The 25,008-nt window shown below is 36.8% G+C and overlaps 1 protein-coding gene across 2 annotated transcripts; it reads left to right on the plus strand.

Moving 5' to 3' along the window:
* Window positions 1–4,608: 4,608 nt before the first annotated feature.
* On the plus strand, window positions 4,609–24,871 carry LOC124435454 (supervillin-like). Of its 2 annotated transcripts, XM_046985395.1 has the most exons (24): window positions 13,654–14,065; window positions 14,282–14,552; window positions 14,980–15,033; window positions 15,113–15,227; window positions 15,293–15,386; window positions 15,610–15,777; window positions 16,002–16,138; window positions 16,252–16,402; window positions 17,143–17,300; window positions 17,442–17,801; window positions 18,115–18,202; window positions 18,274–18,426; window positions 19,129–19,322; window positions 19,925–20,001; window positions 20,269–20,291; window positions 20,387–20,462; window positions 20,710–20,850; window positions 21,083–21,201; window positions 21,462–21,614; window positions 21,937–22,098; window positions 22,346–22,464; window positions 23,317–23,375; window positions 23,470–23,566; window positions 24,257–24,871. In XM_046985395.1, exons 1-24 carry the CDS (start codon window positions 13,912–13,914, stop codon window positions 24,341–24,343), a joined length of 3,210 nt encoding a protein of 1,069 aa, XP_046841351.1. In that variant the 5' UTR covers window positions 13,654–13,911; the 3' UTR covers window positions 24,344–24,871. The 2 variants fall into 2 exon arrangements, 1 of the variants encoding a protein (XP_046841351.1); XR_006945037.1 differs by lacking the exons at window positions 14,980–15,033; window positions 15,113–15,227; window positions 15,293–15,386; ... (17 more) ...; window positions 23,470–23,566; window positions 24,257–24,871 and adding exons at window positions 4,609–4,878; window positions 7,331–7,549; window positions 8,977–10,969; ... (1 more) ...; window positions 11,912–12,295; window positions 12,739–12,957 and having other exon boundaries at window positions 13,088–14,065; window positions 14,282–14,361.
* Window positions 24,872–25,008: the final 137 nt, after the last annotated feature.

A 25,008-nucleotide genomic window follows, 5' to 3' on the forward strand; every position in this document is an offset into this window, starting at 1 on the left:
AATCACTAAGACTATTAATTGTGGAGTACCACCCCCAAGGTACAGTTCTTGGTCCAATCTCGGTCTAGTAATGGTGAATGATTTTTTCGTTGATTGGAAAGACAGGTGGAAGTATGGTGACGATACTAAGGCTAGTGAGACAGTAGCACTTTGACTGAATGGCATTTTAAAACTTCTAGATCATAAAATCGTTCGTTGGACGACACAAAACCATACGAAACTTTATTTGTCTAAGTGTAAAGAATTAAATTTCATTTTTCAAACAAAAGACTTTGCACCATTGCTTATAGAATCGTCCTCAGTAGCAGTGATCTTTTCAATGAAACGTTTGGTTCTTACTATCAAAATGACTTAAGCTCACGGTTACAATGTTATTTTGTTTAATCAATAGATAAAAAATAACGGTCAGCTATCGAATTATCATAACTGCAGAAAAAACAACATAACGTTTTCTTTCTTTAAGTGTTCCAACAACATCAATTCCATCATCCAACCTTCACTGCCTGACATGAATCAATCTACAAAGTATTCTGATATAGCTATATTCATACATGCAAGCTCAACTTCATTAATTTTTATTGAAGTTAGCTGATATTACCAATTATTACGTATCAATACATGAATATATGCAGTATCTTTAACACTACGAGTTTTGATCATTCCAGTCGCTTGCCTTTCAGCTTTGCGTTTGGAGTAGATAGTATTAAAAAATGGCCAAAAGATCCAATTTTCCATGCATGATTGGATTGGATCAAACAATTTTAGCCAGTTTGCATAAGACAATGAAGAATTCTCGAATCTCTTGTTTCAATGTTCACAAGTTGGGTTACATAACAGGACACCCTAAAACCTTAATATTAGAACAATTGAATAAATCACGAATCATCGAGGATGACCAAGTTTCTGAGTGAGTGTGAGTCCAGCAACTTGTTGAATCTTAACCAGTGTCTTACGCGTCGGCTTATATATCTGGGGCTCAGCTCACTCATCCCAAAAATTTAAATTACCGGTTTTGTCGAGTAAAACTCAATTAGCAACTTGTCTCGCAAGAAAGAGATTTTTAAAAGAATTTGATTTTGAAAAAGGAAATACGAAAGTTGTTACTGACAAAGCTAACACTCGATGTTTCTACGCATTTTGCATAATAATTATTGAAACCAGATTCCAAGGCACGACTCTAAACATTTGACGACATGACATTTTCGTACAGTGACGAATTCTTACTCGTTTATTTTTTCTTTGATGACAGACTTCATGTTTGACTGTATCATGCCTTAAATCGTCCTTAGTCTTTCAAAAAATATTATAAAGAAAATCGTCATGGATTAAACTTCTTGGTGTCAGAATGCCACCCTATCTAACTAGAAAAAACTGATGTCGCCCATCGCGAAACGTCTACGAAAAATGAAGAATGCTCATTGATTGACAATGAACAAAGGTAGATCCAACTACTGAAACCATATTTGTTTTCTCAACGTTCCCACTATTCTTAAATCATCATCGGGAATGAAATGTTTCGAAAATATACACGATTTCAATGTTCGGGGGTTTCGGGGTAAGGTGGCCGGTACGGGTCACCAGAAAAATAATCTAAAAAACATAACAAAGACTAAGAAAACATCACTCAATATCATACTACACATTTCAAAATACTCACTACACATTTCAAAATACTCACTACACATTTTAAAATACTCACTACACATTTCAAAATACTCACTACACATTCGTCCCAGTCTTACCCTGGTCTGGCCTGCCAACGGTCCTAATTAGTTTCCATATACGAAATTGACGTGACATCATAAAGTAAGCATTTTAACAGGGGGGGATCTAGGATTTTTAAACATCAGTCATGGAACACGGGAGGCGCTCCGCACCTGGGGTGGTCGGAGGCATTCTCCCCTGGGAAATTTTGAATTTCTGAGCCTTGGAAATGCCATTTTCAGCGTTTTAGAGCAATACAAAATGTATTTTGTGGGCATCGTTTTTACGTAAAAACAACACATTTTGCTTACGTTTTTTTCAAAAAAAAATGAAGTGAACAATACTTAAATGTTTTGCCAAATATTTAGGCTCATTATCATGCCAAATATATGTCTCATTAGCATGTCTAGGAACATAAATTTATTTTACAATAATGCTATTCCAACTAAGATATTGTCTTTAAAAATTTCTACCAAGTTGTCAGGCATAGACCCCCCTAGAGACCCCCATTCAAACCTCTATGTAATAAGCTAAGTTAGAAATTTGGTACTACAAGGGACAGTTCATAGATGCAGAAAAGCTCAGACTTCAAACCATGTAAGTTTATTGTAACCCTTTACCCATCTCCACATACAGTGCCAGCAAATTCACCTTTTTAGAAAAAAAACTCAAAATTTTTTTCTGTCAAAGATTAAGCAAAAATTAGCAGAGTGAAAATATGCAATTAAGGACAGCTTAATGTCATTAATGTTTATTAGGCATTTCACTACACTATTATCTTCTGTAAGTATATGCAAGGTGTGATATATGCAATCACTAGTAGCATTGTATTTGCCTATACAAACAGAATGTAACCATCATGTCTTTAATCATATAATTACATGAATGTTAAAATTGGTTCATGTGTCATGCTTACTGGATATGATAAATATCTTTTCATATGATCAAAGCTCGTTTAAATGTAAACCTGAAATAAGTTAGTTTAGAAATTATAATGATCATCAGAAAAATTACATAGTGATCATAAAAAAATACTTTGCTGTTTTGCCAAATTTCAAGGTTTATCTGCATACATAGGAAGACATTTTTACTTTATAGAAAATGCTTTCATACATCAATAGCCCTTTGGAATTTATGGCAAACAATCTGGTATGAGCCGTAGATGAACACACCATGACATCTCTACATGAGGTGTTCAGTTAGAAAAGGGGACAATATGTGACATGGGACAACATTTCATGTATGTGAAATACTCAGTTTAATACCATTCCAGTCAAATTGTCAAAATAAAAAGCTTCATGGATCAGAAAAGACTCAAAATCAAAGGTTATAGTAAACAGCTTCTCATGTAATCAATGTTAGTTTTCTCAAATCTTAAACAATGTGTAGTATAACTGTCCAATGATTGAATGACCAATGATCATAAACTGAAAAGCCCCAAACATTTGTTTATGATAAAGTAAATAATAGTATGGCGCCTTATGGCTACAGACTTTTTGTCCATTGAAATATATTTGCAGGAATGTCGAGATTATTCCAGATCGTCCACTGATCTGGCTATTGACCAATGGAATTGCTTGAATAAGCGTTCTTGAACTCCGTTATCGGTCGAACCAGTCGAGCCACCCCGCTTATCAGTCAGCCAGTAAATATAATTCTAGATATGTTTTTATCTACTGATCTGTTTACTAAGGTGGTATTTGTATAAGTTTTCATACATAAAACAGAATTTTGATGATGAAATCCAAACGATTACAGAACGAAAATTTTATGATAAAAAAAATTGTAATCATTAAATTTGATAAATAATTTTTGAACTATAAACATCAGTCGCGTGACTGATTTGACATACCCTAGATCCGCCCTGCATATTAAATATATAATTCCGCATTTCACAAGACAGACAAATTAAGACATTGGGATAATAGCATGAAAATATTGGCTGAACTCTAATTAGAAATTCTTCCAGGGTTTTGCTGGACTTGGTCGGGCAACAACATTGGTAGACGATCTACATATCGCGTGCAAATGTATTTGCAGTGGCTTTCGACACACGCCCGTACTTTAATAGCAAAAATTTGAGTATATGAATTTGCATTCGCTAGGTCGCGTACGTACTTGTGTGATGCGTTACAAAACTAACAAGGAAACCAAAGAAGAAATTTGCACATAGCGCTATAATTTGTTGCGCAAGAAACGCCAAAGAAAATGAAAAGTTTGGTGATTTCGAGTAAAAGCAATAAATTTAGAACTTCAATACTAATGACTGTCGAATATCACCAATACAAATACACTTACATGCAATCTGTAGATTTGCCACTCATGTTGTGTTTAACCAAGACCAAGAAATCCCTGGAAGAAATATTACTCATAGTTCATGTACGCGTATCGCATATTTTGATGCTATTGTGACGATATGTTTGTCTATGTGCCGAATTCCACATAGACAACATATCGCCACAATAGCATCAAAATATCCTTAGGCGTACTGAACTATTAGTAATATCGGAAGCGTATATTTATATTAGCTTTCTGACATCACGTCAATTTCGTATATGGAAACTAATTAGGACCGTTGGCAGGCCAGACCAGGGTAAGACTGGGACGAATGTGTAGTGAGTATTTTGAAATGTGTAGCGAGTATTTTGAAATGTGTAGTGAGTATTTTGAGATGTTTAGTGAGTATTTTGAAATGTGTAGTATGATTTTGAGTGATGTTTTCTTATTATTTGTTATGTTTTTTAAATTATTTTTCTGGTGACTCGTACCGGCCACCGTATCGGGGTTGTCTATTTTGTATTTTAATTATATCTCTATTATGTAAATGTTTCAGTGGTTGAGCCAGCACACGCGTGATATTTTCTTCTCGTGTTTCTCGCGTGGCTAAGCTATTGCGAAAGAAAACGCGAGTGGCGAAGATTTGTGTTTTACTTCTAACAACGTCGTAAGCGTTTCGTTTAATTGGGTGGTTTTTTACCGTTTTAACCGTGATCTAACTTTTTCATCTCGCTGAAATTTGACCTCATTCCTAAAAATATCTGTAAGTTGGTATCCTAGCCACATTTTTATTATGTTGCTCAAAGTCATGTAAGAATAGCAAGCGAAGTGTACTGATATATTATCAAAGCCAAGCGTCATAGCTCGGGAATATATTAAATTTTACCTCGTCTATCGGTAAGTGAAGTTTCTCTTACTGCGAGTGTTGTAGAGCAGTTTGTTGTGTAATATTCGCTTCTTGGCATATAAAAAAACAACACGGTGTTGTTTCCTAGCCCGGTAATATTGCAATTATTTTGTAAATATATGATTCACTTATTTCTATATGTTTTGACGGAATTTGTTGATTGTTATGCATCTCAAGATACTATCTCTCGTCGACTAAGTTGAATAATTTTCTGCATTTGTATCAAATTTGTTTAGGGAATCTGCTGCAATTCAAATTTTCTCCAAATGTTAGAATTAATTATGCGACATCCGAGCCTCATTAGAGCTCCGTCGGATGTAAATAATCCCACAAGAAATCTGTTCTTTTGTTGGTCAAAATGTTAGCGCATTTTTCTAGTTTTGTTAGCTCATTGATAATCGATTTTAGAGCGAGATCTGATAATTTCTACAAAATTGTTTAAGTCCAATGGAGTCTTGCGCGGATGTTTTCTCTTGGATTGTGTCACTTCCGACTGTTATTGTCACCAAAATGGTGTATTCTTAGTCGCTTATTGTGAATAAAAGTTGAATAATTTGAATTTCGCTGGGACGTCTCATCTCACTGCCTTTCTTTTGCAAAGGCGTATTGTTTAATTACCCATTTCGCCTAAATTCCTTTGTTTACCAAACAGATTTTGGATAATTTGACAAGATAGATATTAAGTTATCTGTGGCGAGATCATGGATTATAAATCGTGTTCTCGTGGATATCTTACGGGCCAGTACAACTTTAAGATAGTGTAACGGCCCTATGAAGTGCGTATATCGACATTTTGAATGTAGTCGCTGAAATACGACTGTCTTGTATTATCATTCGCGGCTTTCGTGTCAGTTTACATGTTGCGTTTTGTACTCATAAAAATTTTTCATACAATAAAAATGTTCGCTATTTTGTTGCTTTGATAATTCGTTTACTTTAACAATAACTAATGTGGCGAAGGGGAAACGCTTATTGCTCAATGCAATTTGTTTGCATTTTTGATGTGCTTTGTATCAGTAACAATGCAAACGATTTCGGACACCATTAGCATGAGCTGATGACGGCAATATGTTGTTTACCTTTCTTTTTTAAAATATTACAGAGGAAAAAACTGCTCTCCTTATGATGTTGCAGGTAGCAACCTATCCATATTTTGCCTTAATGTTACGTACAATATAAATACATCTCCTTTGAGTGCAGTCGTAATTATGTGCGTGTTCTTGTTCGAGAACCGAAAAACTGTGGGTTTCCATCTTTTATGTAAACGCTACCTGACAAACGAGCTGACAAACGAGGTAAGACTGAGGAATTCTCCAGAACGTGAAAATAAGGGTTTTTTTTGCGACGAAATGGAACATTCAAAAATGTTGAAACGCGGAATGTGGAAGTGCGGAATTCTAAAAACACAATGAAAATTTTGTCTTCAAAACAGTAATCTTGTGTTGGTAACCTTTTCCGCGAAGTAATTTATGTATAAACAAGTTGTGCTTGAGCTTGACAATCATCGTATAGAAAAAAAGAGTCTTTTATCAAATGCTCTCTCTCGTCTTTATAAAGTGATGCTAAATGTACGGGACTCATTTGCATGGCACTTAAACTATTTCATGTATTTAATTGTATATACAGTTAAAAAAAAACGTGTTTCAAAGCCTTTAATGTTAGCGAACTCACTCATTTCCGAATCATTCACTTCCTCGATTTCACATTCCGCCTTTCAATGAAAGCCAGTGTGCTTTCACTGTGGTTGCAAAGAGTGGTAGAAATGGTCGAAATTTTTTGGCAGTCTGTAGGTCCCTTTGAATAAGAAGACGTCTTGCTAAACACTTTGAAGAATGTTAGATTTTGACGTGTGGTTAATTAATGCGATAAACGTTCGTCAATTAAAGTTCTTTCTGCGGAAGAAAAGGTGTCGTCTGCTGGCCAGTTTAGTGTATTCCATGCTTTTAAAGTTAAAAATGCCACCTGAATATTGTCAAATAAGTTCGACTAAAACGACATATTAGAATGCCATGCCCTATAATAGTTTTTAAAATGGACATGAGTAATTTGTGAATTGTGATGAACTCGAATTATGTCAGCGCAAAGTATTGGAAATTCGATCCAAGAATATACTTGTATGCACGCTTTCATCATTCATTCGCAACTGCAATTCTTCTAATACGTAACGATTGATGTCGTACATGAGATGAACCTTTCTCTCAACTCGGCTTTCATGAAAGATGTAATTATCTATTAATTACAAAAATCCGAATTCTTCGTACGGAGTATGCAGAAATCATGCAAGCTCTTTCCACAACGCACCTCGGCTTCTTCAAAAATGCAATATTTTCCCAAATAAAAATCGACGATATTGCATTTGAAAGAAACATAGCCAATTGAAACCAAATTCTCTTTTGACAACCACTTGATAATAGTTCATCGATCTTTTTTCTTTTTTTGTAGCTGGAGTTATGGATGTGGAAAGGTTGCGTTTAGAAAGAGAGGAAAATAGACGACAGAGACGGGAGCGTATTCGAAAAATATTAGATGATGACACTACTGGAAGTTCACGTTGCAGAGACGAAACCAAAACTTTAACGACACTATCCACGTCAACTGTAAGATCGAGAAGAGCTCGTGAGGATCATACGGCAACGCACTCTGCGAGTTCTGAGAGAACGCGTGAGTATAGATTCTTGTCTCTAAAGCATAGTGAACTATTCTGTTTTTTCGTTCTGAAATTATTTCATTTTCCAATCACGATCAGTTCCATTTCGTTTTCCGTCTCACGGAAATTGGAGAACCGGTTTCATGCTTTATGGCTTGATGCCAAATGTTTCTAAGATCTGTAATTTCAATTCGTGCACACTGCACAGAAATGTTTTATCCGATATGCGTCAGCTTGATGTTATTGGCGTACAGTAAATTGCTTTGAGCACAACGGAAAAACACGACACTCGTTTACGAGCTCATACAGACTGATGTTATTTGAGAGCTTAATTTCAGCCTACTTATAGGGTGAACTTTCTTTACAGAAAGAAAACATGGTGAAAACATTGAACTTAATTCCACCCTATTTAATTGTTTAATCTTTTTTAAATTACAATAATTTTTGATGTATATTATACAAGAAACAAATTTTTATTTATCAAAACAAATAATAGATGCGAAGCAAAAAATGCCGCGCCAAAAAGAAACAGTTTATTTCATATATGCGATGGATTTAAAAGAAAATCTTGTGTAAAACCAAGTGGTGGTTTGACAGCAATTTCAGACAAAATATTTGTTCAAAATGACTAACCATCTATTCAATACAACAGAGCAACCTAATCGAGTCATTTCCTAAGAGCAAACAGTCCAAAACTAGACAAACTCAAAGTCAAACACCAGGACATTAATGTGTCATATACAACAAAAGGGCATTCAAAGAGAATCCAGCTCAGCTACAATTGTTCGTCTTGTAAAGTTGCTTCGTTTGTTGCCTTCTGTTTTTTCTGTATCGTGGAAAGTCAAGTATTAGAATAAACAAACTATACAGTAAATTAGTAATAACGCAGGACTTGTGTTGTTTGAGTAAGTCTTATGCCGATTTTATTGCCATAAATACAATAACATTAGGTCTAGTTATAGAGATGTTGATAAAGATATTTCTAGAAAGACTCTAGAAAAAAAGCTTTGAAAGGGGAAAAAAGGACCAAAAGTTTAGAGTTTTATTAAGGACTCTCACAAGATTCTCTTTGATTGCTCAATTATTTTTAACCTAGATGAACTTTAGGTGCGATTAATACCATTTCATATATAGCTGATAAAATCTGGCAAGAAGTATTACAAATACCGTTGGATTTGGCACGCTAAAGCGCTTTTGCTGCCGTGTCAAACTACATTTAAATAGTACAAATTTCTACACTGAATACACATATACACAACCACTGACGACACAAGCCCTTGGGATACGCTCAAAATTAATGATAATTTTAGCGGACATTGTCATTTTTTAAATTTGTTTCCTACTGTGTCCGTTAAAATTTTTACTGGACACTTCAAGGTTTACTCTATGCAATTATAAGAAATTATGAAACCATGAAATTTCATTTCACAAACACTTTAAGGTCACACCAACAGTCGTCGAGACGAGCAAACGGATGGGTCTTCTCCGCGACCCACTAGAGCTAGCCGTCTTAGAGATAACGCAATATCATCTAATACTTCCACCCGACACTTGACGAGCACTGCCGATGATGCCACCATGAGGTCTGTTACAAGAAGGCGTAGGGATGAAGACAGCACTACAACGGCTGAGAAAAACCAGTTTCGATCAGATAGAACTACTCGCACCAGGCACACTGCAACGGATAGGAGCCCTCTACGAACTGAAAGAGCTACACGCTCCTTCAACCAGGAAAGTAGCCCCGAAACTGGTAACATGTTGGACAGCGCCCGCTTAAGACGAGAAGCAAGAAGACGAAGAAATAAGGAACATAGTGATAATCAAAATTTTGGCGTCGGTGTTTTGGAAAACGCCATGAGTCTGCTAAGACCAACAAATACGAAGATAGTACGAAGGATAGCATTGATCTAGAACAAATTGATAAATCTGCAGCATCAGAAGGAAAGAGACGAAAAAATGTAACACGAGATCATGAAGAGAATTTTGTGGAGTCTGAAAGTGTTAGACAAGATTTCTTATTGGAGGATAACGAAAGTAACGCAACGAAATTTGCTCAACTCGAAGATTCAGATCAAATTTCAGCAGCCGAGGGAAGAAAAAGAAGAAGGAGGAATCGGGAATTTGATGAGAGTGATGTCGCTTCTCTTAAAGTGCAAGAGCAATCTGAAAACAAATTCAAAGAGGAGGAGAGTGTTGAAGTTGTCAGACAACCAAAGGAACTCGAATCATTACTTGTGAACGAAGTCGAAAGTGATGATCACTCTAATAAAGCTAGTGAATGCAATGGAAATTTGGAAGAAAATGGAATGGTGCTATCTAATGATCATGTAGATGGTACTGCGTTATCGAAGACAAGCCAAGTGTACGGTATTCGGGACAGAAAGATGGAAGTGTCAGATGAGGGTGCCAATGGTATTGTGGAAAGTAAGGCAATTCGTAACTATGATCTGCATTCATCTGAGAAAGTTGCACCTTTGGATGATGGAAGTGAGGAATCGGTGCAAGACATTGCTCTTCAAAGGGCATCTGAAATTCAGGTTAAGAAAACTGTTAGTGAAGATATAAGTGTTGTAGATGATGATCTTCATGGTGTCATTGGTGTAACTGAGATCAATGATACTGCAACTGCATCTGAAGTGGAAACGATCGAAACTTCTTTTATTGCAAGTGGAAACACGAAAGGAAATGATTTGAAACAAGAAATGAGTCAAGAAGTGGAAATAGATAATAGTGATGAAAGTCTTCATCATAATAAAGTAGTCGATGAGACTTCAGCTGATGCAAGTAATGTTGTGAATGCGGAAACAGCCAAAGTCGTGACGAGTACGTCAGGTAATGTTTGTGAAACAAATGATTCCGACTCTAAGGATCACAATGATGTGAACAAAAACGAAAATAAAGCTGGTGTATTTAATGATGAGGCAAACGTGAGAAAAGAGAAGTCAAAGTTAAATGAAGATGAAGAAAGGTTTTGTAAGGAAGTGGCCACCACTGATACCGTAGAAATGAAAGATCGCATCGATGGGCAAGTGCCGAGACCTGATAACGAATCAACAAAAACCGATAAAGGGTTAGAAAACACTTCTGATAACCGGAGGAGAAATGTTCGAGACGGCAAAGAAGTTGATGGTGATGAATCCTGGAAGAAAAATGTTCGAAAAACGCGAGGCGCTTTCGATATAAACAGAACCGCGGAATTGACTGCTCTAGGTAAAGTGGGGAAGATTAGGAACAAGATGAAGAACTGCGAAGCGCGTGATGTTGAGTCTGCCGAACAATGGAAAAAGCAAATTAAAACGGGGCGAAAACACAAATCGTTCGATGAAGAAACAGAGAAGGAACTACGTGAGCTGTCGCGTAGACGAGACCTGCGAAACATTGTGCAATCATGCGAGGAGAAGGACAAAGAAAGCGCTGAAGCCTGGAAACGAGTGGTATGAAATTTTTTGTTTTACATTCCTTAAAATAATACACGATCTTAGAGTTAATGCTGATGTTAATGCATTAAGCATGAATACCCGTGATTAGGTCACTAAGATTTGGGAACATAACTTAGTAAATAACTCACAAAAACGTCGGACAAATAATTTTTGCTATACCTCCATACATGAAAGTAGTTTTTCCGTTTATTTTTTGTGTTATTCTTTTAATCCATCTCCTCATCTATTCCGCCTTTCTCTTGCGATTTCATTCAGGTGAAAAAAGATTCGAGGAAACACAAGTCGCTGGATGAAGAAACTGAGAATGAATTGAAGGAAGTCTCCAAAGCAAGCTTGCTTCGAAATCGCATCAAAGAATGCGAAGAAAAGGACATCGAGAGCGCTAGTGCTTGGGCGAAAAAGGTGATGAAATGAATTGCATTATAGAAGTGATGACGATAACAAATAGCTCAACTATCTTTAATGAAAAACGTAGAGTTTTTGTGGCACTTTAGTTAAAATTTATCAGATAACAATCCTTAAAGCATGATCTTCATTTGCATTTTGAGCTTCGTACATTTTTGTCACAAGTGCTTGACGTATCTAAATTCTGCTTCTTCCATTCGTACACTAAAACATCTTACTGATATGTGCCACGAAAAAGTTATTAAGGTATGCTTGATGTTGTTTACAAGCAAACGTAGCGTCGTTTGTGTATGTTGTTCATTAAAGTGATATTAGGCTTTACCATTAATGCTAATGCGAAAGTTAATGGAAATGAAAACGAAGCATTTCCGTTATCAGGGCAGTGAAATTCAGACACACTACAAAATAAATGATTGACAAAAATTACGGATATAAAATTTGTTAGACTTCCTGAGCTGAAAACACTTTCTTTGCGGAGTTTTTGTGGGCTAGTCTTTGTGCTTATTCCTACTGTCTTATGTTTTCGTTCAGGTGAAAAAAGGCGCCAGGAAACACAAGTCGCTGGATGAAGAAACTGAGAATGAACTGAAGGAAGTCTCCAAAGCAAGCTTGCTTCGAGATCGCATCAAAGAATGCGAAGAAAAGGATAAAGAGAGCGCCAGTGCGTGGACGAAAGAGGTGAAGAAATGTTCCAAGCCCTTGGACCCCGATAACGAAACGGAAATCTCCGAAGAGTTAAAAGAAATTTCCGAGAGTAGTCGACTGAAGGATATAATATCATCGTGTGCCGAGCGTGACGAGAAGCGGAACGAGTCGTGGAAGACTGCCAAAGAAAGAGGGAAGTCTCTTGATGAAGAAAGTGAACTAGTTGAGTTGTCTGGCTTGAGTGATGTCAAGAATAAGATCATACAAGAGGTATAATTTCGCATTTTAGGGTCCGAGATCTCCCACTTTGACAATCCCTTTCTCTCAAGTTTGAACGCTACACATGCACAATAACCAAGAAACGTCATCATTTTATTTCTAGCGAGAGTAATTTTACAGGCAGAAACCCACCGGGCAATTTGTTAACACGCGCACTATTTTTGTCAACTTTTAATTTTGCTACCTTTTTGATTTGCGTTGCGTGAAATTTCGCGACAGTCGGAATTATTTTACCGTTAGTACTCACTCAGGGCATCCCTTCCCAGTACTCAGTCAGGATGCAAGGCTTTCGCTCGAGTCTCGCAAGCTATATGATTTTAGTAATTAGCTGTGAATTTTGAAAATGTGAATGCCAAGAAAACAGCTATAGTATTTGCAAAGTATTTTGGCTTTGCCGAATTAGGTCATTTCTATAATAGTATCTTTTTGAACAGTGCGAGGAGAGAGACAGGCAAAGTGCCCATGCAGCGATAAAGAAGGTTGCGTCGGATAGCAAGAAAAAAATAAACACAACTGACGAAGAGTTGAAAGAACAGGCAAAATCCTTAGATGCCAACATTCACACCACTGCGGAGAATGAGCAAGTTGAAACGAGCTCAAAAAATCTGATTAAAGGCGAAGAATCAACTAAGATCGATTTGACCTATGAAGAGGTATGTTGTGTTTTATTTCTTATTCAATAATCTTTGTCATTGGTTGATTGCAGTGCAGTTTATCTTTAATTATCGAAAGCCATCGAGTAATATTGTAAAACTCAAAGATAACGATGATATTTCTGTCTAGAAAGAAGATGCGAGTGAAAAAACCTCTTCTACACAAGATTATGGCTATAAAAGGACGTATCAACACGTGAAAGATTCTGGCAATAAAGTTGAGACTGTTTGGGTTGAAGATAGTGCATCACAATCAAAAAAAGATACTATCGCAACCAACAATGCTGAAACCAACTACGATTGTGAGAATTCGAGAAAAGAGGATTCTTCTAAAGCACGTATATGGAACAAGAATGACGGTAAATTGAAAAATGAAATAACGCCGCCAACGAAGAGGGATTCTGGAAGAATATCGCTCGATAAACGAGCTCATAGTAAGACAACATCACCTACCAAGTCATTAAAAGGTGGAACCGCTTCCATCACGGATGATAAGAATGAGGCAAATGGCGGCAGTGGTGGTCACGTATCACCTGTAAAAAACAAGAAGAAGATAAGAAGTGATGTCGGAGGAGTGTCTCCAACTAAAGGACTTTCTGGACGAATCTCTCCCGAAAAACACGAGTCGTCTTCTGGGAAGGGTCGATTGTCGCCTACCAAAGAAAAAACGGCAAAATCGAAACTCGATAATATTCGTGCGAATTTAATGGAAGGTGGAAAGAGTAAACCGAAAAACAAGCGAGAAAGTCCGAACAACATTAAGAAAGCTGGTAATATCAAAGATAAAATAGCCGCTTGTAAAGAACGAGACAAAGCCGCGCCGAGGACAATCACCTTTTCTGCGCCTTCAAAACCCAAGGTTCAGGATGAGCCCAAGAACGCCACGGAAAAGAAGCGGGCACGTTTGAGGAAAGCGGGTCTAATGCACCCGTCGATAGTATTAACGATCAATATATGCCTGCTGAGGAAGAAGCGATAAGTGTTGACATAAAGGGTGCTCTGTCTTTCTGGAATGATCCTAGTAATGAGGAAGCGCAAAAGGATAGCGAAAGTTCATCTAAAGATGCTGAGAGACCACCGCCTGTGTTTTTGATTAATGTTAGACAAGGTAAGACGTGTGCTTTCATCGCTCAGTCGGAAAGGAGTGAGCACTTTTTCGAGCATAGTTTTTAAATTACGGCATTTTGTCGTATTTCTCTACTTAGCTACTTTTTTATGGTTTGGCTTATATCAATTAAAACATATAGTACTATCTTAAATGGTCGACATTGGGTTTTGATATAAAAGCCCTCTAAATACACGTAATCTTCATTTTTGACTACAGGTTGGAAAAAGAGGAACTGCAAACTGAATGTGTCCGAGTTTATCAAGGAACTATTGAGTTCCAACTGCCAGCAACGAAAACTTGAAGAGATAAAAGATGTAAAATCGGATACGAAGAAGTATTTGACTGGTGGAATGCAAGCTCTAGACAAAGTTGCCACTGACGCACTTGATGACGTAGATGATTTAAGAACAAAGCAAGTTTCCGCTGATGTCGAGTTCAAAAACAGGAAAAACGCGCGGAAAGACGACAAAAACAAAAGTGATGGAAAGTAAGATTTTTAAGACTTTTGTTAGCTGTTTTCACCGTTCAATATTGACATCAATTACAATTAAAGTCTTCTATCATTTACAATTAAAGTAATTACAATTAAAGACATCAATTACAATTAAAGTCTTCAAACGACTGTTTGTCAAAGAATAACACCTCGTAAATAGCAAATCAAATTTTTACTATCAAGTATAATTGGAATAAATTACAGTTGAACTACATGAATTTTATTAAATTAAAATAAGTTTAGGTCTGTGATTTGAAAGGTGATAGAAAGGTGATTACGCCCATGATAGAATGAAAAGTGCCTTATCTCTTGTCATAGCTGACCGGTGACGTTTAATTTATCCAAACTAAATGCATTAAATTACCTTTTGTGTTCCTTATTTAACCAACGACAATTTAATCCAACTTTTTTCCTTCTCTAGACCATCGTCTGAGTTATCTTTTGATGATGTCGTTAACCCTGAAAACATAAAGCAGTAAGTTTTTTTACACCGTCAATTACTATACCCACGAATAAATAAGAAGCCATCATGTATGTGTTGAATGATCGTCTAGACTTGGTGGGTTTTCGAAATTCCGACGTCAAGTTCGACCTGCGAACAGGCGTGCAGCAAAATCGAATCCTGTCAAAAAACTTCAGCAACGAGACGACGTGATTACCGGAACGGAGGTAAGCTCTGAAATTCAAGTAAGCGTGAAAATAGCCAACTGAACTTTGTTCATTATTGTTCTTAGAATTTTCATGACGTAGAGGAGGAAAGTGAAGAAGAGGAGTTAAAGCCAACTGCCATTGGAAGACTTGGACGAGCTATAGAGCCTGGAGACAAACGTAAGCATTATAATTTTGACTAAACAAATAAAGCAAAAGCCGGTTTCCATTTAGTTTTGTGGTTTCAAATTTTTTCGTTCAATTTATTCATTAAGGAAACGACAATTCTCACGTTTATACGAGTTGTCTGCATTAATTTGAAAGCGGAATTGATTTAGCGAAAACTAGTGGGAAATATATATACGACTAGTATTTTCATTCAATTTTATTTATGTGTTCTCAGAGTCGAAACATATCAACAATTATGCAGACGATACTCTCGCTGGCCTAGCTGCCACAGAAGACGCATCAAAGATAACTCTTAAAAAGACGAGCAAGTCGAAGACTGGGGTGAGCAAAGAGAAGAGTGAATATGATGGTACCGCTCCTGTGATGCTGTTACAAATTAAAGGTATAGGTATTCGTCGCGCATTTTGGGAGAAAACTCTCTGATTGGCTGTGTTTCGCGTTTTTAATTTGTACCCATTTGTCTAAACGTGATTTTTCATCTGCTTTTGATGTAGGCTAGAAAAAATGAGAAGGATTGTTACAAATAGATCAACTATCTTTCTTTTTTATTGTTTATATCTGCTTAGAATTGTGCCAAAATTTGGCGTTTTTCGTGTCTTGTCTTAGGTCACCGTAACATGCAGACGCGTCTAGTTGAGCCAAGCGTTTCGTCATTGAATTCTGCGGATTCATTTGTGCTCGTTACACCGAAGTCTATTCATGTTTGGAATGGCAAAGACTCTAATGTGATGAAAAAGTCAAAGGTAATTGTTTTAATATTTGGCATGTTTTGCTTTTGATGATGTGGACTGTCAAGTAGACAGTATCTTTGATGGATCCATGCAGCCACGAGATTGATTCAATTTTTTTCAAACAGGCCTCAGAAATTTCCAACAGAATTCTTCAGTACAAGCTATTGAACTGTAACGCCACCGTTGTGACCACGATCAAAGACGGCTCGGTCAACATTGACACTGGACTCACGAGGTCATTCTGGAATACGCTCGGTGGGAGGAAAACTGTTAAAGGTATCGCAAACAAAGAAGGCATTTTACTATATGATAGACCTAAGAATATCGATGTTTTTTTTGGGGAGCTCATATTCTGATTCACCTAGATCCGCCATGCAAACAAAGGACTTTAAAGAAATTTCACACATATCATGTATATAGGAATATTTGCCCTTTAAATTATCGGTCTTTCCTACGTCCTGTACTATAGTTTATGAAAATTCGTGTTCAGCATTGGTATGCTACTTTTGACATATGCTATAGGTTGAAGTGTTTAAAGATTCAAGTCTCGGCTTCAGATAACTCACAGCGTACACTGACAGGGCTCGTGATGCTCCTTGAACTCCTTAAAAGACCATTGACTCGAAATCTTGCTGTTAAGTGGACTTGTAAACCCCTTAGAAATAGGAAACATGCCTAAGGCTCCTTGAAAAGTACTCGAATTTTCACTCTGTGTTGTATTTTCCATGCATGCGTGCATGGAATTCCTGCATGCGTCTTTTGTTCTCTCTTATAATAATTATCCGACACCCCGTACAGCGCAAGCTAAATACTACTGCAGAAATATCGTCTAATAAATTTAAATTGTAGTTCTTGAAAATCGACAATTTTGAGCTTGAAATGTCTTTGAACTGGGAAAAATATGGGAAAAGCAGTGCTGACCCTTTTAATATACCGGACTAAATTACATTTTACTCGTATTTCAGAATCTTATTATCCCTACTTTCTCTACTTTATGAATGTTAAACCTCATTCAGGTAGTAAAGAAATCCCCAAAGATAACGAGTATGAGAAGGCGGTTGTTGCATGTAACGTCGTGTATGCTGTTGATACCACAACTGAACCGGCTACTTTGAAGAAGATTTCAGAACTCTCCGGTAGATCACCGAAAATCGCCATGCTCGATTCAAATCAGGTATTTTCTCCTCCAGTGTTACCAGAGTATTTTTGTTTTCGTATTAGGTATGGCATGGTAACAATACGATTTATCATTGCGTATCTTTATAATTCATAAAATCGCCAATTCTCAGAAAAAAATTGTGCTATTTGTTTTTAGGCATTTGTTTTTGACTTTGGAACTGAAGTGTACGCTTGGTTGGGTCGTACGTGCGAGAAGACAAGTAGATCTCAGGCTGTAGAATTAGCATTAGATATTTACAAATCAACTTTCGAGGTGCAGAACTCACTTAATCCAATTACTCCAAACATGATAAAAGATGACAACAAGCCTCGATATCTGAAGAGGCCTTCTTGGGCACTGTTTGGCAGAATGACGGAGCGTGCCGAAACGATATTGTTCGAGCAAAAGTTTCACGATTGGCCTGATGTCGTTATGAAAGTGAAATTGGACAAAGAGAAAGATTTGCTAAATACAAATTTGAGCAAGGGATATGCGAAGAGGATGGCACAGATTGAGGTAAAGGGAAACCTTTTAATTAAGCGGTCATCCCGGATTTCTCATGCGCCCCCTTATGGCAGGTTGACCATTTAATACATGTCTTGTAGAAAATCATCAAATTCAATGTAACATTAAGTGTAACTATGTCTTTGAAATCAACAGCGATATATTTCAATACATACACAATGCAAATAGCCAATTAAAACCATATTTTTTTTGTATTGTTCCCTGGTGTACCAAATTGCAACAGGCTAACCGGGCTCAAGATTTTTTCTCATTCTGAAACATGCGTAAGAATATCTGGATCGAATAAACTGTACATTTCTTTTAGCAATCTGAATACGAAGCTGTTGAGCTAATTCCCTGTGATGGTCACCAAATGGCCGAAGAACCTCCTCCAGTCTCTCTAATTTTAGACGGTAAAGATGTTATATTGAAGGCATATACTTCCAGCATTTCCCTGTAGACGTGTTTTTTTCTTGTTTTAAAGGCGTCAATGTTGGACGGGGTCGTGGGAGCTATGATGAGTTAGAAAGGCGAGGGGTAAAAGTCACCACAAACTCCGTAACCGTGTATCACAGTTCAGAGAAAGAATCCAGGCAACTCGAGGAAAGAGAATGGGGGCATTTTTACTCCTCTGAGAGTAAGAAATATGTATTTCCCATCTTTCATCCATTACTTGTGTCACAACTATAAGCTATCTAAGTACATATATTCACACAAGCAGATATACATTCGCTTCAGGCTAGTGCTAAAGAGTGTCAGTGTGTTTTTTTTTGAAAAGCTCATGCGAAAAAAGAACCTTAACATAGAATTTTTGTTTGACAAAATTTTTGAATTGTGGTCTTGTCAAAGATTTCATCGGCATGTTTTATTGTGTTCTGTGAGAATAGCATTTGGAGGAATGTGGCTCTTAGTTGCATGAGAGTTTATGTATAGAATATATCTATGAATAGTATCATATGCTGGGATTCAAGGTATTCGCGCTTCCTGCTAGTGCCTGGAGCAATCTACAAACCGTGGTCAAAAGAATTTGTATGCGGCCTTCAGAAAAGTATAAATGTAAATTTCATTTATGTAATATTTTAAATTATTTACCGGCCACAATTTGGGGCAATTTGGTTTTGAATGAATAAGAATATAGAGTGAGCGTAGCTAGGTCGCACTACGACTCAAGACCGCGCAGGGCAAACTCCAATTTTTTTTCGCTATCAGAAAAAAACAATAAATACGCATCCTTTGTATAGTCATTATTGTAAAAGATGACATACGACTATAAACCGGTGCTAATGTTACAAAACTACACACGTTATTAATTGTTTATTTTATTTCTTCGTAATTACAGGTTACGTAATAAGATGGAGTTTTTCGGTCAAGGCTTCTGGCATCCGTTCGCTGAAAGGCGGTCAATCAAAACGGGATACAAAGGGACGAGATCAGATTGCGTATTTCTTTTGGCATGGTCGTGACTGTTCCACCAGCGGTAAAGGAACCTCGGCTTTGACCACCGTAGAATTGGATTCGGATAAAAGTCCGCAGGTAAGGCAAAAGGCATCTATTTTCATGACTTATTTGCTGTAGTGAAAAATCGTCAAAGTTTATTGCCTAGTCTGTGTACATGTTTTGCTGTTCACATATTTAGCTATGTACACATGTTATTAAACTTTCGCGAAACTCTTAATTGTCATGCATAAAAGTAATTTCCCAGTTGTCATGCTGCTCATAGCTGCCCATGTTTAATCATAGCTCGTTACCGTTTCGAAATATTTTTTTCGTTTTTTCAGTTAACCATTCAGTCGCCGGATGTTTTTGCCAATTAAAATACTTTTCATTTGCCGATTGTTGCTTATGTGGCTCCTGTTGTGATAGCCGGAAAGGCACATTGTTATTGAATATTGGTGAGCCTGGCATAACGCATAACCCTGAGCGTCTCATTGTGAGACTCTCTACACTATCAGAGAGTGCTCAGAATACGCTTGCGCACTGAGCGTATTATTTAACGCTTATAACAATGTGCCCTCCTTGCTATTTCCGTGGTGCAATGGTGTATTTGTAGCTCAGTGGGTGTAACGGTGTAACCCTTCAAAGTTCTTCGTCTTTCGTTAGTTCCTTTTCCTCCATCTTGTTTTATTCGTTTATAGATTATGGTCGACGAAGGTCACGAATCTGCGTGTTTTCTAAACATGTTTGATGGCCAGATGATTGTTCATCACGGAAAGTAAGAAGCAAGCGATCTTTTTCCATTTTTCTACTAATTAAGTGTGTCCAATGTGTGATTGCGCATGGACATTATCCTATTTTGTTAAACCTACTTTAAGAAAGCAACAAACAACAGAAGCGTAATCTCAAAGTAAATCTTGGTTGTAGCAAACTGTTATTTATACAGACCATCTTTAGCCGTTGAACTCATTAAACAGAGTTTTACGTTATACTTGTAATGATTCGTCAAATTAATAAAGAGGCATCTGATTGTTTTGTTTTTTAGGTGCGATGAGGCAAAAACATTTGGTAAGTGCATAATCTATCGCATTGTAGGACTTTGTAGCCAATAGCGGTTTAAATATTGTCTTCTTTTTCTTCTTCCTCTTCTTCTTCTTCTTCAGGGAACGACAATGTTTTCATGTATTGCGTACACAACGAAGATGAGCGAGAAATATGTCTGTCGCAAGTGGAAGCGAGGTACGGAGCTTGTTATTTTAAAATATAACCGATGAAGCAAACAAGTTTACTCTTGACCTTTGTGATCAGTGCTGTCCTTTCTCTGTGTATTATCTTTACGTTTTACGCGATCCTTGCCTGGACTTTTGAAAATTAGAGATTTTTTCCATATGTCATCCCAGATCTTTCTATCAGTTGCGTATCGCGCTGTTTGTACAAATGAGTTAAGGAACTTTGCTTAGAGGATGGCGATATGAAAATTTTTTAGGTCTTCCAATTTGAGATCGCGTTCGTCTTTTGTAATCGTCGTCGTTGACAAGACCATTGGAGTTTGCATTTGGCATGGCGCAAAGTCTACTGAACACAAAAAGGGAGGTGCATTAAGAGGAGCAAAAAGGCTTGTCACGTGGTATTCTGAATTGTTTCTCTAAATTAGACAACGTTTTAGTTTTAAGCGGATTGTGAAATTGATCGAGTTTTGTGGTCGTTTTAGCTATTCCTCCTAATTGAAAATATTTTGCTCTTACGAGAGTCAATTGATTCACACAAATTGTTCTATGAGAAATTTCGAACAAAAAGTGAACCACATACCAATGATCGGCAAATTCTCGTCTTTACTATCACTGCTTCTATAATCATAGGTTTCAGCACCTCTTCAACATGGAGAAAGTAGACATAGTAGAGTTGGATGAAGGTCGTGAAGGAAAGTGGTTTTGGGAAGCTTTGGATGGCGAATGTGATTACGGTTCATTAATCGACGGTATGGGTTGTTTTTTTGTTTCCAATTGCTTTTGAATCTTTTACGCTCACCTGGAGGGTATTTGAATTCATATCCTGTTGCTCTTGTATTGACATTAGTAGTCGGAAAATGAACATATTCTTTTAAATATAGAAAAATGTCAGATGTATATAACACATTACTTAAATTGTCTGGGACTATTTAACCCAAAGATATTTTACCCAACACAGAATTGAACGCACAAAGCCATTAATTTGCTAATCTATTTCTTTTCTTTTTAGTAAAAGAGAAATGTGATCAACCTATGAGACTGTTTGCCTTCTTCAGCACAGAAGGACCGTTCATCGCGCGAGAGATCCTGAACCCTACACGTGGTGATAACTTGTCAGCTTTTCCGTTCACGCAAGCCGTTCTTTACGAGGCGTCCCAACCTGGTAAGGGAAATACATCAGAATAAAAGACGTTAAATTTCGAAATTGTATGAAAGACACTTCTTTAAATTCCATCAGCAGAGTCAACTATCTTATGACGAGCTTTTCTTTGTCAAATTTTTGGGCATACAGAAAATTTTTTGTTCATGTTCAATTTACATTGTACAAATTGTGAAGTAGCGGGTATTACAAATACAGCTAAAAATACAAGTGCAAATTGCACTCAAATATTTTCTGCTTTATTGGCAAGTTTTCGCAGGCTAGACATTTTTGAGTTAAAGCTACTATGGCTTCATGGGAAAAGTTTTTTCTGAATTGATTTCAGCTTTGTTCTTCATCGACACCGTCCGTGCAATGTACCTGTGGCAAGGTTGGTGGCGTGTTGACGAGGAGGAACCCGACTTTGCGACTACAACGGGGTCAGCGGAATTTAGGTGGCATCGAGACAGAAAATTGGCCATGCAGAGTATACAGTCGTATGCTGATAGTAAGCGTGTGTTGATAGTAGATGTTAACGCTTGATTTTTTTCAACTTTTCATCCTTTAACTTTTTCATTCGCCAAAATTAAACTTCGGTAATTTGCTCATCAAAGTCTTTACGATTGAATTTCAATTTCAAATCTAACGCTTGTTGACTTGCGGGTAGATTGCGCTTTCTGAACTTTGCAAATAATGTTTAGATTTAGCAATTTTATTTGATAAAGAGTAGTCACCATAGTTTCATATGTTTTTAGGTGTTGGTCGTCAGATGTCGAAAGCTTATGCCGTGAACGCTGGCCTAGAGCCCATAGAATTTCGCATCCTCTTCCCATTCTGGGAAGACCAATGGGAGGCTATGAAAAGAAATTTGGAGGTAAATCAATTGATATGATTTGGCACGTAAGATTATCCCTTGAACATCAATTAAATATTTACTATTTGTGGTGAAGGTTACTAAGCAACTTGACACCATTTGGGGTCTTACTCAATTGTCTGACTAACGATGACGTAATTGATAACACAGTTATCAATTAGTTAAACATATTTATCAACACAGTTAAACATATTTATCAACACAGTTAAACATATTTTGCGCACGCTGCAACACGGAATAGGTCATCGAGGAAAGATTAAACTGTTTTAAAATGTGCAGTATTTGTTGTAATAGGGGTAATTAGGGGTAAAAAGTTTTCGTTTTTTTGTGTTCTAAAATTAAAAGAGATTATGCCAGAGGACGTTGAAGGCTCTGAAATTCATCATTCATATGAGTTTGTCTTGACATGATAAGATATGAAACTTAATAATTTCATAACACATAAATGGAACATGAAAGAACGTATTTTTGTTTGGTCTTTAGTCAAACAATCACATGACTTAATGTGTTTTGGATGTGTTGAAATGCTGACAGAATGTCTGTTTTTATCAACGTTACCTTTCATGTCGTTGTTACAGTCTAAAAGAAATACATATAGTTTCATTATATTATTCCTTATGGAAATGATAACATATTTCTGAGGAACTGAATAAGTTAAACATATTTTGTTTTTCAATGTATTGCCAGAAGATCTTCGGGCGAGTATGTCTCCAAGACACCGTTGATATAGTAACTAAACGCTATCTTCAGATTCCTAGTTTTGGTTGTTATAACGTGTTTCTATAAAGGAGTTATGCGTAGTGGCTCGAGTATCTCCAAACTATCATTGCAAGTTGTTCATCTTTACTTTAGTCGAAAAAAATCGATGGAAAGAAAGAATTGCTGACGGAGCTTCTGTCCAAGTTGTCAAGGTGTTCTTGCGTTTTCTAGTGTTGTGTTTTCAAAAGAAGTAATGGGTATTATTTTGATATTCACCAGGAAATGTTATTTCTTTGCGTTACTTAGAGACCGTTATAGCTTGGCGGAACTTCGCGCTCGACCTCTGCCCGAGGGTGTAGATCCATTGAAGATTGAAATGTATTTGTCAGATGAGGAATTCCAGGTTTGTGAATCACGTAACGTACGTTAACTTTGGTTGTATTGCGACTTAATCTTAAATGCATGCATCTCAGTCATCGTTTTATTGACATACTTATATTTGAGAAATAAAAGATGTTTACTCTTTTTGCTCAGCTTATGCAAACCGAGGAGACCTTTGGAAGAACTCGAGAGCAGATTAGTGCAAGCCCGAGACCGAAGGTTAAGACCGAGGTTTGCATAAGCCAATGCAAACAAGAAAAACATCTTTTATTTCTTTTATAAAATAACAATAATGCGAGACAGACAAATTTAAAACAAACGTTTTAGTTTTCCTCGAACATGTATTCCCGATTGATTTTCGAGATCTCTTTGATTGATCAATTGATTTAATTGGCTGTGCTCAAATCGGTTTTCATGCACAGGCTAATGCAAGCACTGCTTTAGACCAATCAGCGCACGCATTTTATAGTTGTTGTTTTATGAATATTTATGTAACAGGCCAGTTGGAAAATGCATAAAGCACAACTAAGAAGTAAATAAACGTTCCGTTTGAATCAACTATTTACGTGAATAATACGACATCGTAAACACTCCTATAGTGCACGCTATAAATATTTGTTATCAAAGTGAATGAAGTACAAACTTTGAACACCAACAGGATACTGATTCACAAGTTCTCAAAGCTGTTTGACATAGCTTCTTTCCCATGTAGGAGGTATTCAAAATGACTAAAGAAGAATTCAATGAACTGCCAAAGTGGAAGAAATTGGAGCAGCGAAAGATGGTTGGTTTGTTTTAAATTCCATTCAAGCGTTCAATTTTGTCGGTGTTTGCGGATTTTTACGGTTATTCATAAGCGACACGAGCCTTCAAAGGTATCTTTTCATACTGGAAAACGACATGGCGGATTAGATCAAGCAATTTGGGTAGACCAATATGACTGAACGTTTATATCAATGAAAGGTGGGGAGGGGAGAAGAACTTCCATAAAGATTTCAAAGGAACATAAGTTGTAAAATAGTGTTCGAGTTTGACCTTTTTAGTCATTTGCCTAACAGGTTTTATGGTACAAAGAACAACTGCACATGGTGCGGAATAGTTTAAGGATTGTATATACTGAGATTTCTTCGAATCTTGCATGTGAAACACACTGCAGTCTTTGTTAAAAGCAGACCTGTTGTCAAATTTAGTATCATGAAAGTCGCATAGCCAATTAAGTTGTAATCATTAATTCCTTTGAAATTCTAACCAAAGGCTGATATTGTTCAGCTAAATAATTTTAATTAAAATAAGTAAAAAGCACATTAAAATTTTATTCTTGTATCAACTTGGAGAGAACATTTCACATTGATTTGAAGCATAAGAAAGTAATAAAAACCATGATCAACACAATGGTGGATTTGGCCTGTATGGCACTTCAAAAAAGAGTATAATAAGTAATATTTCTTCACGATAACTTTTACT

Source organism: Xenia sp. Carnegie-2017, unplaced genomic scaffold (genome assembly GCF_021976095.1).
Source record: "Xenia sp. Carnegie-2017 unplaced genomic scaffold, XeniaSp_v1 HiC_scaffold_14, whole genome shotgun sequence".
NCBI classification, from domain to species: Eukaryota; Metazoa; Cnidaria; class Anthozoa; order Malacalcyonacea; family Xeniidae; genus Xenia; species Xenia sp. Carnegie-2017.

Coding starts and splice junctions, on each gene's coding strand:
- LOC124435454 (XM_046985395.1), top strand. CDS start 13,912: ATGCCTGCTGAGGAAGAAGCGATAAGTGTTGACATAAAGGGTGCTCTG. Junction 14,553..14,979: donor AAAAACAAAAGTGATGGAAA/GTAAGATTTTTA, acceptor TTCCTTCTCTAG/ACCATCGTCTGAGTTATCTT. Junction 19,323..19,924: donor ATTCGGATAAAAGTCCGCAG/GTAAGGCAAAAG, acceptor ATTCGTTTATAG/ATTATGGTCGACGAAGGTCA.